The 17,512-nt window shown below is 60.6% G+C and overlaps 1 protein-coding gene across 1 annotated transcript in view; it reads left to right on the top strand.

Annotated features, from left to right (window-relative positions):
- LOC115916966 (retinal guanylyl cyclase 1-like) overlaps window positions 1–16,780 on the top strand; it is a 22,982-nt gene extending 6,202 nt beyond the window's left edge. The window contains 16 exon segments of the mRNA XM_030970702.1: window positions 1,538–1,666; window positions 2,072–2,183; window positions 3,000–3,070; window positions 3,641–3,721; window positions 5,671–5,847; window positions 7,195–7,351; window positions 8,076–8,114; window positions 8,117–8,212; window positions 9,275–9,423; window positions 10,880–11,043; window positions 12,016–12,208; window positions 13,088–13,262; window positions 14,025–14,123; window positions 15,133–15,221; window positions 15,879–15,970; window positions 16,690–16,780. Of these exon segments, the coding sequence (XP_030826562.1) occupies window positions 1,538–1,666; window positions 2,072–2,183; window positions 3,000–3,070; window positions 3,641–3,721; window positions 5,671–5,847; window positions 7,195–7,351; window positions 8,076–8,114; window positions 8,117–8,212; window positions 9,275–9,423; window positions 10,880–11,043; window positions 12,016–12,208; window positions 13,088–13,262; window positions 14,025–14,123; window positions 15,133–15,221; window positions 15,879–15,970; window positions 16,690–16,780 (1,914 nt within the window).
- Window positions 16,781–17,512: the final 732 nt, after the last annotated feature.

Raw genomic sequence — 17,512 nt, 5'->3', positions numbered from 1 at the left:
CCCCTGATGTCCCTGGTGTCCCCTGGTGTCCCTGGTGTCCCCTGATGTCCCCTGATGTCTCCTGATGTCCCCTGATGTCCCCTGATGTCCCTGGTGTCCCCTGGTGTCCCTGGTGTCCCCTGGTGTCCCTGGTGTCCCTGGTGTCCCCTGATGTCCCTGGTGTCCCCTGGTGTCCCTGGTGTCCCCTGATGTCCCCTGATGTCTCCCTGATGTCCCCTGATGTCCCCTGATGTCCCTGGTGTCCCCTGGTGTCCCCTGATGTCCCCTGGTGTCCCCTGATGTCCCTGGTGTCCCTGGTGTCCCTGATGTCCCTGGTGTCCCTGGTGTCCCCTGATGTCCCCTGATGTCCCCTGATGTCCCCTGATGTCCCTGGTGTCCCCTGGTGTCCCCTGATGTCCCCTGGTGTCCCCTGGTGTCCCTGATGTCCCTGGTGTCCCTGATGTCCCTGGTGTCCCTGGTGTCCCTGATGTCCCCTGATGTCCCTGGTGTCCCTGATGTCCCTGGTGTCCCCTGGTGTCCCCTGATGTCCCCTGGTGTCCCTGGTGTCCCCTGGTGTTCCCTGGTGGCCCTGGTGTCCCTGGTGTCCCTGCCCCCTGATGTCCCTGGTGTCCCCTGATGTCCCCTGGTGTCCCTGGTGTCCCCTGGTGTCCCCTGATGTCCCTGGTGTCCCCTGATGTCCCTGATGTCCCTGGTGTCCCTGGTGTCCCTGATGTCCCCTGATGTCCCCTGATGTCCCCTGATGTCCCCTGATGTCTGCTGATGTCCCTGATGTCCCTGATGTCCCCTGGTGTCCCTGATGTCCCTGATGTCCCTGGTGTCCCCTGATGTCCCTGGTGTCCCCTGGTGTCCCTGGTGTCCCCTGGTGTCCCTGATGTCCCTGATGTCCCTGGTGTCCCCTGATGTCCCTGGTGTCCCCTGATGTCCCTGATGTCCCCTGATGTCCCTGGTGTCCCCTGATGTCCCCTGATGTCCCCTGATGTCCCCTGATGTCCCCTGATGTCTGCTGATGTCCCTGATGTCCCTGATGTCCCCTGGTGTCCCTGATGTCCCTGATGTCCCTGGTGTCCCCTGATGTCCCTGGTGTCCCCTGATGTCCCTGGTGTCCCTGGTGTCCCCTGATGTCCCTGGTGTCCCCTGATGTCCCTGGTGTCCCTGGTGTCCCCTGGTGTCCCTGATGTCCCCTGGTGTCCCTGATGTCCCTGATGTCCCTGGTGTCCCCTGATGTCCTCTGATGTCCCCTGGTGTCCCCTGATGTCCCCTCGGTGTCTCTGTGTCCCTGTCCTGGTGGCCCCGGTGCCCTGGTGGCAGCTCAGTGTCCCCACTGTCCTTGGTGGCCCTGGTGGCAGCTTGGTGTCCCCACACTGGAGTGTTCTTGCTGTCCCCAATGTCCCCAATGTCCCCCCAATGTCCCCAATGTCCCCTCAGTGTCCCCGATGTCCCCGCTGTCCCCTCAGTGTCCCCAATGTCCCCAATGTCCCCAATGTCCCCAGTGTCCCCAATGTCCCCAATGTCCCCAATGTCCCCCCAATGTCCCCAGTGTCCCCAATGTCCCCGCTGTCCCCGCTGCAGGCGCCGCATTCAGCAGGCCCAGCTCATGAAGGGCCCCAACAAAATCATCCTGACCATGGAGGACCTGACCTTCATCAACACGCAGAGCAGCAAGCAGGTGACACCGGGGACGTTGGGGACACAGGGGACACCGGGGACATTGGGGGATTGGGGACATTGGGGACATTGGGGACACCGGGGACATTGGGGACACTGGGGGATTGGGGACATTGGGGACATTGGGGACACCGGGGACATTGGGGACACTGGGGTTGGGGACATTGGGGACATTGGGGACATTGGGGACATTAATGGGGACACTGAGGACATTGTCCCCATGGGTGACCCCTGGTGACCACCCATGTCCCCATGGGTGACATCCTGGTGTCCCCATGCCTGGCGTGACCCCATGGTGACATCTCCCCAGGGTCACCTGTCCCCATGGGTGACCTGTGACCCCTGTGTGACCCCTGTGTGACCCCTGTGTGACCCCTGTGTGACCCCTGCGTGACCCCGCCCACAGGTGGACAGCAGCCAGGCCAGCCTGGCCGGCCAGAGCGGGGGAGGGGACACCAAGAGCGGCCCCACCCCTGGCCCCGACACCACCAACGTGGCCGTGGCCGAGGTGAGACCCCGCCCCCGGCCCCGCCCCCTCCGCCCGGCCCCGCCCCCTCCTGCCCATCCCCCCCTTCCCGACCCTCCTCCCCTCCCCCACCCACGGGGGCGACAAGGCGAGGGGACAGCGGCTCCGCCCCCTGGGCGATGATTGACAGCTGATCTCAGCCCCTGGGCGATGATTGACAGCTGGTAACCACACCCCTGGTGATGATTGACAGCTGATCCCACACCCAGAGTGGTGATTGACAGCTGATCCCACACCCAGAGTGGTGATTGACAGCTGATAACCACACCCCTGGTGATGATTGACAGCTGATCCCAGCCCCTGGGCGATGATTGACAGCTGGTAACCACACCCAGAGTGGTGATTGACAGCTGATAACCACACCCCTGGTGATGACTGACAGCTGATCTCAGCCCCTCCTGGCAGTGATTGACAGCAGATTGTAGCTCCACCCCTGGGGCAATGATTGACAGCTGGCCCCGCCCCCGGGCACTGATTGACAGCTGGCCCCGCCCCTGGGCAGTGATTGACAGCTGGCCCCGGCCCCGGGCACTGATTGACAGCTGGCCCCACCCCCGGGCAGTGATTGGCAGCTGGCCCCGCCCCCGGGCAGTGATTGGCAGCTGACCCCACCCCATAGCAGTGATTGACAGCTCTCCCCGCCCCCGGGCAGTGATTGGCAGCCGGCCCCGCCCCCGGGCAGTGATTGGCAGCTGGCCCCGCCCCATAGCAATGATTGGCAGCTGGCCCCGCCCCCGGGCAGTGATTGACAGCTGGCCCCGCCCCCGGGCAGTGATTGACAGCTGTTTCCCGCAGGATCCCGCAGCAGCCAAGGGCAGCGCAAACCTCCCGCTGCTGCTGCTGCTCTTTAACCAGCAGGGCCTTGTCGCCTCCGTGCAGGTAAGCGCCAAAAGCCCCCAAACTCACCCCAAAACCCCCAAACTCACCCTAAAACCCCCAAACTCACCCCAAAACCGACCCCCGCACCCCAAAACCCCCCAAACTCACCCCAAACCTGACCCCAGCACCCCAAAACCCCCCAAACTCACCCCAAAACCGACCCCCGCACCCCAAAACCCCCCAAACTGCCCCCCAAACCAATCCAGGTATCCCCAAACCCCCAAACTTGCCCCAAAACTGACCCTAGCACCCCAAAACCCCCAAACTCACCCCGAAACTGACCCCAGCACCCCAAAACCGCCCCAAAACCTCCCCGATTTACCCCAAATTCCCCAGTCAACCCAAAACCGCCCCAATTTACCCCAAAACCGACCCCAGCACCTCAAAACCCAAACCTGACCTGAGTCACCCCAAAACCTCCCCAAAACCGCCCCGATTTACCCCAAATTCCCCCAGTCGCCCCAAAACCGCCCGATTTACCCCCAAACCAACCCAAACCCGCCCGGATTTACCCCAAATTCCTCTACTTGCCCCAAACCCACCCGGATTTACCCCAAACCCGCCCCGCACGGGGACTGGGTGTGGCTGAAGAAGTTCCCGGGTGACCAACACACGGAGGTGAAACCGGCCACCAAGCTGACCTTCTGCAAGGTGGGGACAGCGAGGGGACACCACGGGCGGCTTGGGGACATCACGGGGTCCTGATGGACCATGGGGACACCGCGGGGTGGTGATGGACCATGGGACATCGCGGGGTCCTGATGGACCATGGGGACATCATTGGGTGGTGATGGACCATGGGGACACCACGGGGAGATGACCATGGGACAATTGGGTGGTGATGACCATGGGGACATCATTGGGTGGTGATGGACATGGGGACATCAGCGGCTGATACCATGACATCATTGGGTGGTGATGGACCATGGGGACACCACGTGGGGACATCGGCATGATGACATGGGACAATTGGTGGTGTGACATGGGACACCACGTTGGGGACTCAGGGGCATGATGCATGGGGACACCACAGGGTGGTGATGCCATGGGGACATCGCGGGGTCCTGATGACCATGGACACATTGTGGTGATCATGAAATTGGTGGTGATGCATGGACATGGGGTGGTGATGGAATGACATGATGACATGGGAAATTGAGTGGTGATGGACATGCAGGACTGGGGACATGGTGGGGTGGATACATGACATATGGTTGGGACAGTTGGCCATCATACCATGGGGACACCACGGTTGGGGACATATACCATGACACATTGGGTGGTGATGGACATGGAGGTGGTGATGGACCATGGGGAATATTGGGGGTGATGGACATGGGAATCATTGGGTGGTGATGGACATGGGGACACCACGGGCGGCTTGGGACAGGGGCACGTGGACCAGGGGACATCATTGGGTGGTGATGGACCATGCGGACACCACGGGCGGCTTGGGACACCATGGGGTCCTGATGGACCATGGGGACATCATTGGGTGGTGATGGACCATGGGGACACCACGGGCGGCTTGGGGACATCGCGGGGTCATGATGGACCATGGGGACATCATTGGGTGGTGATGGACCATGGGGACATCGCGGGGTGGTGATGGACCATGGGGACATCACTGGGGGCTTGGGGACATCGTTGGGCCATCTTGGACCATGGGGACACCGCGGGGTGGTGATGGACCATGGGGACATCATTGGGTCATGGGGACATCATTGGGTGGTGATGGACCATGGGGACATCGCGGGGTGGTGATGGACCATGGGGACATCATTGGGTGGTGATGGACCATGGGGACATCGCGGGGTCACGATGGACCATGGGGACATCGTGGGGTGGTGATGGACCATGGGGACATCATTGGGTCATGGGGACATCGCGGGGTCATGATGGACCATGGGGACATCGTTGGGGTGATGGGGACATCGTTGGGTGGTGATGGACCATGGGGACATCACTGGGTCATGATGGACCATGGGGACATCACAGGGGACATGGGGACATCGTGGGGTCATCATGGACTATGGGGACATCATTGGGTGGTGATGGACCATGGGGACATCGTTGGGTGGTGATGGACCATGGGGACATCACGGGGTCATGATGGACCATGGGGACATCATTGGGTGGTGACGGACCATGGGGACACCACAGGGTCATGATGGACCATGGTGACATCACTGGGGGCTTGGGGACATCGTTGGGTGGTGATGGACCATGGGGAACATCACAGGGGACGTGGGGACATCGTTGGGTCACGATGGACCATGGGGACATCGTTGGGTCATCGTGGTCAAGGTTGGGCCACAGTGATCCATCACTGGGTCTTGGGGACATCGTTGGGTCATGGAGACTTTGAGGGGTCTTGGGGACATCGTTGGGTCATCATGGACCATGGGGACATCGTTGGGTGGTGATGGACCATGGGGAACATCACTGGGTCTTGGGGACATTGTTGGGTCATGGAGACTTTGAGGGGTCTTGGGATATCGTTGGGTCATCCCCATCTCACCCCGGTGTCCCCTCCTGGTCCTGGTGTCCCCTCCCGGTCCCGGTGTCCCACCCCGGTGTCCCACCCCGGTGTCCCCCAGCTGCGGGACCTGCGCCACGAGAACGTGAACCTGTTCCTGGGCTTCTTCCACGACTGCGGCATCTTCGCCATCGTGTCGGAGCACTGCTCGCGCGGCAGCCTCGAGGACCTGCTGCGCAACGAGGACATGAAGCTCGACTGGATGTTCAAGTCCTCGCTGCTCATCGACCTCATCAAGGTGACCGCGGCGTGGCCTGGCGGCCGCGGGGTGGCCTTGGTGGTCGGGTGACCAGGGGACGGTCATTGGGGTGGTGGTGGCCACGGGCGTGGTCAGGGGGTCATGGGCTACAGCGTTGGAGACCATGGTGGTGATGGTTGACCACGGCCTTGTTGACCATGACGTTGATTGTTGACCATGCCATTGTTGACCATGATGTTGTTGACCACGCCATTGCTGACCACGGCCATGCTGACCATGCCATTGATGGTTGACCATGGCCTTGTTGACCATGCCATTGCTGACCATGGCCATGCTGACCATGCCATTGCTGACCACGGCCATGCTGACCATGCCATTGCTGACCATGGCCATGCTGACCATGCCATTGGCTGACCATGGCCATGCTGACTGCACCATTGCTGACCATGACAATGGTTGACCATGGCCACGTTGACCACGCCATTGACATTGACCACACCATTGCTGACCACACTGTTACTGACCACATCGTTGTTGACCACACCATTGATGATGGCCATGTTGACCATGCCGTGTTGACCACGACCGTGTTGACCACACCACTGATGTTGACCACGGCCACGTTGACCACACCATTGATGTTGACCATGCCATGCTGACCATGCCATGCTGACCATGACCACATTGACCACACCATTGCTGCTGACCATGACCACGCTGACCACACCACTGACGCTGACCGCGGCCGCAGTGACCACACCACTGATGATGACCACGGCCACGCTGGCCGCGCCCCGCTGATGCTGACCGCGGCCATGCTGGCCATGCCACACTGACCACACCATTGCTGCTGACCATGACCACGCTGACCACACCATTGATGCTGACCATGACCACATTGACCACACCATTGCTGCTGACCATGACCATGCTGACCACACCACTGACGCTGACCGGCGGCGCTGGCCACTCCGTGCTGACCACACCACTGACGCTGACCATGACCACGTTGTCCACACCACTGATGCTGACCACGACCACGCTGACCACACCATTGCTGCTGACCATGACCACATTGACCACACCATTGATGTTGACCATGACCACACTGACCACACCATTGCTGCTGACCATGACCACATTGACCACACCATTGATGCTGAACATGCCATGCTGACCACACCACTGACGCTGACCATGACCACATTGACCACACCACTGACGCTGACCATGACCATGCTGCCCACACCACTGACGCTGACCGAGGCCGCGCTGACCACACCACTGACGCTGACCATGGCCATGCTGACCACACCACTGACGCTGACCGTGGCCGCGCTGCCCACACCACTGACGCTGACTGCGGCCGCGCTGGCCGTGCCGCAGGGCGTGCGGTACCTGCACCACCGCGACGTGGTGCACGGGCGGCTCAAGTCGCGCAACTGCGTGGTGGACGGGCGCTTCGTGCTCAAGGTCACCGACCACGGCTACAACCAACTGCTGGAGGCGCAGCGCGTGCCGGCCCCGCCCCCGCAGCCCCACGGTGAGGGGGGCGGGCCCCGAGTGGGCGTGGTCTCGCGGGTGTGGCCTCGTGGGTGGGGTCTAATGGGGGGAACCTCATAGGTGGAGTCTCATGGGTGTGGCCAGATGGGCGTGGCAGCATGGGTGTGGTCTGTGGGCATGGGGGTGGAGTCTCGTGGCCTCCAGTGAATCAATGGGGATTCTGTAGGGGCGTGGCTTCGGGGTGGGCGTGGCCAATGGGGCGGGGCTAAAGAGAAGGGGTGTGGAATCCCTGAGGGAAGGGGCGTGGCCTCGGGGATGGGTGTGGCCTGTGGAAAGGGACACGGCCTTTGATTTAGGGGTGTGGCCTTGGAGTTGGGGGCGTGGCTTTTCCTTTCGGGGTGTGGCCTATGGGTGTGGTGGGGGCATTGAGGGTGGGGCTTACGGTGGGGGCGTGGCCACATCCAACCCCACCCATTTATGGCGTGGCCTCCTTGGAGGGGGTGTGGCCTGATGTATGGGCGTGGCCTGTCCTTTCACCCCTGGATGGTGACCATGTGAAAGGAGGCGTGGCTTATACAAAAGGGGGCGTGACCAGCTGGTGACACACCCCCATGTGGGCATGACCTCAAGCTGGGCGTGTCCGGGGGGCGTGGCCACACCCTCAAGCATCCTCCCATTGGATTCTGCGTTGGGGGCGGGCGTGGTGTATCGGGGGTGGGTGGGCGTGTCCCGGTGGGCGTGCCCGAGCGTGGCCCCGCCCCCAGAGCGGCTGTGGACGGCGCCGGAGCTGCTGCGGGGGCGGGCGCGAGCGCCCTGGGCGGCACGGCTGGCATCGGCATCATCATGCAGGAGGTGATCTGCAGGAGCCGCCCCTACTGCATGCTGGGGCTGCCCCCCGAAGGTGAGACCCCAAAACCGACCCCAAAATCATCATGACCCCAAACCGGAGGTGATCTGCAGGAGCCCCCCCTACTGCATGCTGGGGCTGCCCCCCGAAGGTGAGACCCCAAAACCGACCCCGAAATCGAGTTCTGCACCCCAAAAAACCCCCCGAGAACCCCCTGCGTGCTGGGGCTGCCCCCCGAAGGTAAAAACCCCCAAAACGACCCCAAAACCCCAAAACTGACCCCAAAACTGACCCCAAAACCGAGTTCTGCACCCCAAAAGTCCCCCGAGAATCCCCTGCATGCTGGGGCTGCTCCCCGAAGGTGAGACCCCAAAACCGACCCCAAAACCCCAAAACTGACCCCAAAACCGACCCCGAAATCGAGTTCTGCACCCCAAAAAACCCCCGAGAACCCCTGCATGCTGGGGCTGCCCCCCGAAGGTAAAAACCCTAAAAACGACGCCAAAACTCCAAAACTGACCCCGAAACCCCAAAACTGACCCCAAAATCTCCAAAACTGACCCCAAAATCCCAAAACTGACCCCGAAACACCAAAACCGACCCCAAAACTGACCCCAAATGACCCCGAGACCTCAAATGACCCTGAGTGACCATGAGTGACCCCAAATGACCCCAAGAGACCCCAAACCACCCCCAAGCGCCCCTGAGCTGACCCCAAACTGACCCATAACTGACCCCAAATGACCCCGTGACCCCCCAAATGACCCGAAATGACCCAAAATGACCCAAAATGACCCCAAGTGACCCTGAGTGACCCCAAACTGACCCCATAAGTGACTCCAAACTGACCCATAACTGACCCCAAACTGACCCCAAACTGACCCCAAATGACCCAAAATGACCCAAAATGACCCGAAATGACCCGAAATGACCCCAAGTGACCCCGAGTTGACCCCAAACTGACCCCATAAGTGACCCATAATTGACCCCATAAATGACTCCAAACTGACCTATAACTGACCCCAAATGACCCCAAATGACCCCAAATGACCCCAAATGACCCCAAATGACCCCAAATGACCCGAAACGTCCCCAAACGTCCCCAAACGTGCGCAGAGATCATCGAGAAGGTGCAGCGGCCGCCGCCCCTGTGCCGCCCCGCGGTCTCGGCCGACCAGGCCCCGCTGGAGTGCATCCACCTGATGAAGGAGTGCTGGAGCGAGCAGCCCGAGAAGAGACCCACCATCGACCAGGTGTTCGACCAGGTGAGGGACAGGTGGGACACCTGGGACAGGTGAGGGGCACTGGGACCAGTATGGGACTGGTATGGGACTGGTATGGGGTGATGGAACCAGTCTGGGCTGGAGCGAGCAGCCCGAGAAGAGACCCACCATGGACCAGGTGTTCGACCAGGTGAGACACCTGGGACAGGTGAGACCAGTGTGGGACACTGGGACCAGTACGGGATCAGTCTGGGCTGGAGCGAGCAGCCCGAGAAGAGACCCACCATGGACCAGGTGTTCGACCAGGTGAGGGACACCTGGGACAGGTGAGACCAGTATGGGACCAGTGTGGGACACTGGGACCAGTACGGGATCAGTCTGGGCTGGAGCGAGCAGCCTGAGAAGAGACCCACCATGGACCAGGTGTTCGACCAGGTGAGGGACAGGTGGGACACACCTGGGACAGGTGGGACCAGTATGAGACCGGTATGGGACCGGTATGGGGTAATGGAACCAGTGTGGGATCGGTCTGGGCTGGAGCGAGCAGCCCGAGAAGAGACCCACCATGGACCAGGTGTTCAACCAGGTGAGACTCAGCTGGGACAGGTGGGACAGGTGTCGGTCTCTGTCGGGATCTGTGGGGTCCCTATGAGGTTCCATGTGGTCTTCATGAGGTTCCATGGTGTCTCCATGGAGTCCCATGGAATTCTATGGGGTTCTATGGGGGTTCCATGGATCTCCATGGTGTCTCCGCAGGGTTCTTTGGGGTTTCCATGAGGTTCCATGAGGTTCCATGGTGTCTCCATGGAGTCCCATGGAATTCTATGGGGTTCTGTGGGGGTTCCATGGATCTCCATGGTGTCTCCGTGGGTTTCTTTGGGGTTTCCATGAGGTTCCATGAGATTCCATGGGGTTTCCATGAGGTTCCATGGTGTCTCCATGGGGTTTTATGGAATTCTATGGGGTTCTATGGAGTTTCCATGGATCTCCACGGTGTCTCCATGGGATTCTATGGAATTCCGTGGGGTTTCCATGGTGTTTCCATGGATCTCCATGGTGTCTCCGCGGGGTTCTTTGGGGTTTCCATGAGGTCCATGGTCAGAGCATGTGTTCATTCCCAAGGAACCTCTATGGGGTTCTATGGGTATGGATTATGTTGGTATGGGGTTCATGGTTTTGGGGGTCATGGTTCCATGTAGTCACGGTGTCCATGTCATTCATTATGGTTTGGTCCATGAACAGGTGTCATGGATCCAGGGGGGGGGGGGGCGTGTCTCCATGGGATTCTATGGGGTTTCCATGGGGTTTCCATGGTGTTTCCATGAGGTTCCATGGCGGTCCATGTGTCTCCATGGGATTCTATGGAATTCCGTGGGGTTTCCATGGTGTTTCCACGGATCTCCACGGTGTCTCCATGGGATTCTATGGAATTCCGTGGGGTTTCCATGGTGTTTCCACGGATCTCCACGGTGTCCCCACGGGGTTCTCCCCCCCGCAGTTCAAGGGCATCAACAAGGGCCGCAAGACCAACATCATCGACTCGATGCTGCGCATGCTGGAGCAGTACAGCAGCAACCTGGAGGACCTGATCCGCGAGAGGACCGAGGAGCTGGAGATCGAGAAGCAGAAGACCGACAAGCTCCTGACCCAGATGCTGCCGCCGTGGGTCACCCCGGGGGGCTGGGGGCGGCCACTGGGGCTGGGTGGGCGTCACCCCCACGGGTCCCACGTGGAGGTTTGGGGTGGAGGGAGCTGCAGATGGTGAGCCCGGCCTGAGGTGTGGGGCAGGAGAAGACAATGGGGCAGGAGAGGACAATGGGGCAGGAGAGGACAATGAGGGGTCATCAGGAGAAGGTTGGGGGGGATCTTGACCCACTGACCCCACCCAGCCTTGACCCACTGACCCCACCAGATCTGTGGGGCAGCAGAAGGTCAAGGTGGTCGCTGCGGACGGATTATGGCCAGCCTTGACCCCTTGGCCAAGGTGGTCACTCAACATTGACCCCTAGACCCACGCAGCAGGAGAAGGTCAAGGCGGTCACCAAGGACAGGTTGTGGTCAGCCTTGACCAACTGACCCATCCAGACCTATGGGTCAAAGTGACCCTTGGACACCCCTGTGGTCAACCTTGACCCTTGGAGACCCATCCAGACCTATGGGTCACCACATGGTCAAAGTGACCCCTGTGGTCAACCTTGACCTTTGGAGACCCATCCAGACCTATGGGTCACCACATGGTCAAAGTGACCCCTGTGGTCAACCTTGACCTTTGGAGACCTATCCAGATCTATGGGTCACCACATGGTCAAAGTGACCATCGGAGACCCCTGTGGTCAACCTTGACCTTTGGAGACCTATCCAGACCTATGGGTCACCACATGGTCAAAGTGACCCTTGTGGTCAGCCTTGACCAACTGACCCATCCAGACCTATGGGTCAAAGTGACCCTCGGACACCCCAGTGGTCAATCTCAACCACACCAACCCCCAAGTGCCACCAGAACCTCCCAGTGGCCCCACTGTCCACTCCTTGACCACCGAGCCCCCGTGGCCGGAGCAGCTGACCCCTGGGTGACCCCGCTGCCCCCCGGGTGACCCCGCTGCCCCCCGGGTGACCCCGCTGCCCCCCGGGCAGGTCGGTGGCCGAGGCGCTGAAGATGGGGACGCCGGTGGAGCCCGAGTACTTCGAGGAGGTGACGCTCTACTTCAGCGACATCGTGGGCTTCACCACCATCTCGGCCATGAGCGAGCCCATCGAGGTGGTGGACCTGCTCAACGACCTCTACACCCTCTTCGACGCCATCATCGGCTCCCACGACGTCTACAAGGTAACCACGGATGGTCATGGGGGTCATGGGTGGTCACCTCAGAACGGTCACTTCGGTCGGGTCACGGGCGGTCATCCCAGGGATCAACGGTGGTGGCTACAAGGTGACCAGGGCAATGGTGGCAATGGTTGTCACGGTCATGGTGGTCACTCGGTCATGGGGTCATGGGTGGACACCTCAGGATGGGGTTTGGGGTCAATGGTGGTGGCCACGGTCAAGGTGCACCATGGCCATGGTCAGGGTGGCCCCAAGGAGCTGCTCGAGGTGGCTCCATGGCCATGGTCAAGGTGGCCTCATGACCGTGGTCAAGCTGGCCTCATGGCCATGGTCAAGGTGACTCCATTGACCTCTAGAGGTGGCCTCATGGCCATGGTCAAGGTGGCCCCATGGAGCTGCTCAAGGTGGCTCCATGGCCATGGTCAAGATGACCTGATGGCCATGGTCAGGGTGGCCCCATGGCCATGGTCAAGATGACTCCATTGACCTCTAGAGGTGGCCCCATGGCCATGGTCAAGGTGGCCTCATGGTCATGGTCAAGGTGGCTCCATGGCCATGCTCAAGGTGGCTCCATGGCCATGCTCAAGGTGGCTCCATGGAGCTGCTCATGGTGACCTTATGGCCATGGTCAAGGTGGCCCCATGGAGCTGCTCAAGGTGGCTCCATGGAGCTGCTCATGGTGACCTTATGGCCATGGTCAAGGTGGCCCCATGTTGGCCCAATCCCCGACCTTCCCATGGGCCACCAAGCCCCACCGCACGAAGACCCTGGTGACCACCTCAGGTGGCCAGGTGACCGCCTCACGAGCTCTCAGGCGCCGCGGGCGTGTCCCCGCGGGCGTGGCCGCCCCCTGACCCGCCCCCCGGGCGCCCCCCCGGCCAGGTGGAGACCATCGGCGACGCCTACATGGTGGCCTCGGGGCTGCCCAAGCGCAACGGCAACCGGCACGCCGGCGAGATCGCCAACATGTCGCTGGACATCCTCAGCTCCGTCGGCACCTTCAAGATGCGCCACATGCCCGAGGTGCCCGTGCGCATCCGCATCGGGCTGCACTCGGGTACGGCCCCGCCCCCCGCGCCCCACTGCTCCCGACGGACACGCCCCCGACACGCCCCGGCCACGCCCCACGTGTTGGGCGAAGGTTGGGTGGTGGCGCCTTGGTCAATGGGTCAGGTTGGGTGTGGCCACACCTTTGGCCACGCCCGCTTTGTGACCACTCAATGGCCACGCCCCTTCTTGGCCACGCCCAACTTGGCCAATGCCCAGTGGCCACGCCCAACTTGGCCAACGCCCAATGGTCACGCCCAACTTGGCCAACGCCCAATGGCCACGCCCCGTGTGTTGGTCAAAGGTTGGGTGATGGCGCCTTGGCCAACGGTCAATGGGTCATGTTGTGTGTGGCCACGCCTTTGGCCACGCCCATTGGTCACACCCGTACAGGCCACGCCCATCTTGGCCAACGCTCAATGGCCACACCCCTTCTTGGCCACGCCCAACTTGGCCGACGCTCAACGCAATCATGCCCCATTGGATCCATCTGGGCCACTCCCCTTCTAGGACACGCCCCAAAGGCCACACCCATTGTGACCACACCCTCACTGGCCACACCCATCCATGACCACACCCAACGTGGCCACACCCATCCATGACTGCACTCTCATTGGCCACACCCAACTCCTTGGCCAACCCTCAATGCCCATCGCCTGTTGACCCAACCCCTTCCATGACCCCGCCCCTTTGTGACCACGCCCCTTGGTGACCACGCCCATTGGTGACCACGCCCATTGGTGACCACGCCCCCTCCTGTCCCCGCCCCCAGGGCCGTGTGTGGCGGGCGTGGTGGGGCTGACCATGCCCCGGTACTGCCTGTTCGGGGACACGGTGAACACGGCGTCGCGCATGGAGTCCACCGGGCTGCGTGAGTGCCAATGGGGACATTGGGGACATTGGGGACATTGGGGACATTGGGGACATTGGGGACATGGGGACATCGGGGACACTGATGGGGACACTGATGGGGACATGGGGACACGGACAGGGGACACAGGGATGGCGACAGGGGACACGGTGAACACGGCATCGCGCATGGAGTCCACTGGGCTGCGTGAGTGACACCAACAGGGACATTGGGGACATTGGGGACATTGGGGACACTGATGGGGACACTGATGGGGACAGGGGGATACTGGGACAGTGACGGGGACACTGGGGACATTGGGGACAGTGGGGACACTGATGGGGACACTGATGGGGACAGGGGACACAGGGACGGGGACACGGTGAAGACGGCGTCGCACATGGAGTCCACTGGGCTGCGTGAGTGACACCAACGGGGACACTGGGGACATTGGGGACATTGGGGACACTGATGGGGACACTGATGGGGACATTGGGGACATGGGGACAGGGGACGCCATTTGGAGATTTTGGGGTGGTTTTTTGGGGTTTTTTTTGCTATTTTCGGGGTTTTTTTGGGGTTCCTAAATCCCCTCTCCTCCCCAGCCTATCGCATCCACGTGAACCGGGAGGGGCTGTGGGGTCGGGGTCAGTTATGGGGTTTTTGGGGTTTTTGGGATCCATGGGGTTTGGGATTTTTTGGGGGGTCATTTTGGGATTTTTTGGGGTTTTTTTGGGGTTCCTAAATCCCCTCTCCCCCCCAGCCTATCGCATCCACATCAACCGGGAGGGGCTGTGGGGTCGGGGTCAGTTATGGGGCTTTTGGGGGTGTTTTTTTTTTGGTTTTTTGGGTTTTTTTTTGGTTTTTTGTTATTTTTTTGGGGTTCCTAAATCCCCTTTTTCCCCAGCCTATCGCATCCACGTGAACCGGGGGCTTGGGGTCGGGGTCAGTCATGGGGTTTTGGGGGTGTTTTTGGTTTTTGGTTTTTTGTTATTTTTTTGGGGTTCCTAAATCCCCTTTTTCCCCCCAGCCTATCGCATCCACGTGAACCAGCGTACGGTCGCCATCCTGCTCTCGCTGCAGGAGGGGTTCAAGGTCGACATCCGCGGCAAGACCGAGTGAGCCCGAAACGGCCCCAAAACGCCCCGAAAAAATCCTAAAACAGCTCAAAACGGCCCCAAAATAGCCCAAAACCACCTGGAAAACCCCAAATACGGCCCAAAACCGCCCCAAAACGGCCTGGAAAATCCCCAAACAACCCAAAACACCCCCAAAAACGCCTAGAAAAGCCCCAAATAGAGCCCAAAACCTGGAAAACCTAAATGCAGCCCAAAACTGCCTCAAAAATGTCCAAAACAGCCCAAAACTGCCTGGAAAATCCCAAATAGAGCACAAAACTACCTGAAACCCCAAATACAGCCCCAAACTGACCCTATACCAGACTGACCCTGTACCTGACCCCGTAACTGACTGACCCCATAACCCCATACCTGACCCCATACCTGACCCCATAACCCCATAACCCCATACCTGACCCCATAACCCCATACCTGACCCTATAACTGACCTTATAACCCCATACCTGACCCTATAACTGACCCTATAACCCCATACCTGACCCCATAACCCCATACCTGACCCCATACCTGACCCCATACCCTATAGGGTAAGGGAGTGGAAGACGCCTATTGGCTGTGCCCATACCTGACCCCATACCTGACTGACCCCATACCTGACTGACCCCATACCTGACCCCATAACCCCACACCTGACCCCACACAGGGTAAGGGAGTGGAGGACACCTACTGGCTCGTGGGCCGCGAGGGATTCACCAAACCCATCCCCACCCCCCCCGACCTCCTGCCGGGGTGAGTTATGGGGTCACTGTGGGGTCATGGGGTCACTGGGTCACTGTGGGGTCACTGTGGGGTCATGGGGTGAGTTACGGGGTCACTGTGGGGTGTGGGGTGACTTATGGGGTCACTGTGGGGTCATGGGGTCACTGGGTCACTGTGGGGTCACTGTGGGGTCATGGGGTGAGTTACGGGGTCACTGTGGGGTCATGGGGTCAGTGGGTCACTGTGGGGTCAGTGTGGGGTCATGGGGTGAGTTACGGGGTCACTGTGGGGTCATGGGGTGAGTTATGGGGTCACTGTGGGGTTATGGGGTCAGTGGGTCACTGTGGGGTCACTGTGGGGTGTGGGGTGAGTTATGGGGTCACTGTGGGGTCATAGGGTTATGGGGTGAGTGGGGCTGTTATGGGGTCAGTGTGGGGTGTGGGTGGTGTGGGGTTATGGGGTTATGGGGTTTGGGGCCGTTATGGGGTCAGGGGTTTGGGGTTATGGGGTGAGCGATGCCAGTTATAGGGAGGGGCTATGGGGTTATGGGGTGTGGTTATGGGGCAACCACAGGATTGGGTCGAAAATCCCCAAAATTTCCCCCAAAAAATCCCCCCAAAAATCCCCAAAATTTCCCCCCAAAAATCCCCAAAATTTCCCCCCCAAAAAACCCCACAAAAATCCCCAAAATTTCCCCAAAAAAATCCCCAAAAATCCCCAAACCGCCCGAATTGGCCCCAACCCGGCAGTGCGAGCAACCACGGGATCAGCCTGGACGAGATCCCGGCCGAGCGGCGCCGCAAGCTGGAGAAGGCGCGGCCGGGCCAGGTGCTGAAATAGCCCCGCCCACCAGGTGAGCAGGCCACGCCCACCGGGGAAACCCCGCCCCCATTGAGCCCCGTGCACTGAGTGAGCAGATAAATAAACCCCGCCCCCACTGGGCCACGCCCATTGGGGTAGATAGTACCTAAACTCTGCCCCAGTAAGCCCCGCCCACCAGGTGAGCAGGCCACGCCCACGGAGGAAACCCCGCCCCCATGAGCCCCACCCACTGGGGGGAGCAGAGAAATAAACCCCACCCCCACTGGACCACGCCCATTGGATTAGATAGTACCTAAACTCCGCCCACAGTAAGCCCCACCCACCAGGTGAGCAGGCCACGCACACCGGGAAACCCCGCCCCCATTGAGCCCTGCACACGGAGAGAGCAGATAAATAAACCCCGCCCCCACTGGGCCACGCCCACTGGGTTACAGAGGGCCTAAACCCCGCCCACCGTAAGATCCGCCCACCATGTGAGCAGGCCACGCCCACCGGGGAAACCCCGCCCCCATGAGCCCCACCCATTGGGGGAGCAGAGAAATAAACCACGCCCCCACTGGGCCACGCCCATTGGGTTAGAAAGGACATAAACCCCACCCACCAGGTAAGCAGGCCACGCCCACCGGGACAAACCCCGCCCCAGTTAGCCCCGCCCGCTGTGGGAGCAGGGATATAAACCCTGGCCACGCCCCTCGCCTGACCACACCCATCCCTTCCCCTCACCCATCCCTTCCCCAGCTCATTTGCATC

This window comes from Camarhynchus parvulus, unplaced genomic scaffold (assembly GCF_901933205.1).
Source record: "Camarhynchus parvulus unplaced genomic scaffold, STF_HiC, whole genome shotgun sequence".
In the NCBI taxonomy this organism is placed as follows: Eukaryota; Metazoa; Chordata; class Aves; order Passeriformes; family Thraupidae; genus Camarhynchus; species Camarhynchus parvulus.
This window is presented reverse-complemented; position numbering and strand designations above follow the sequence as displayed.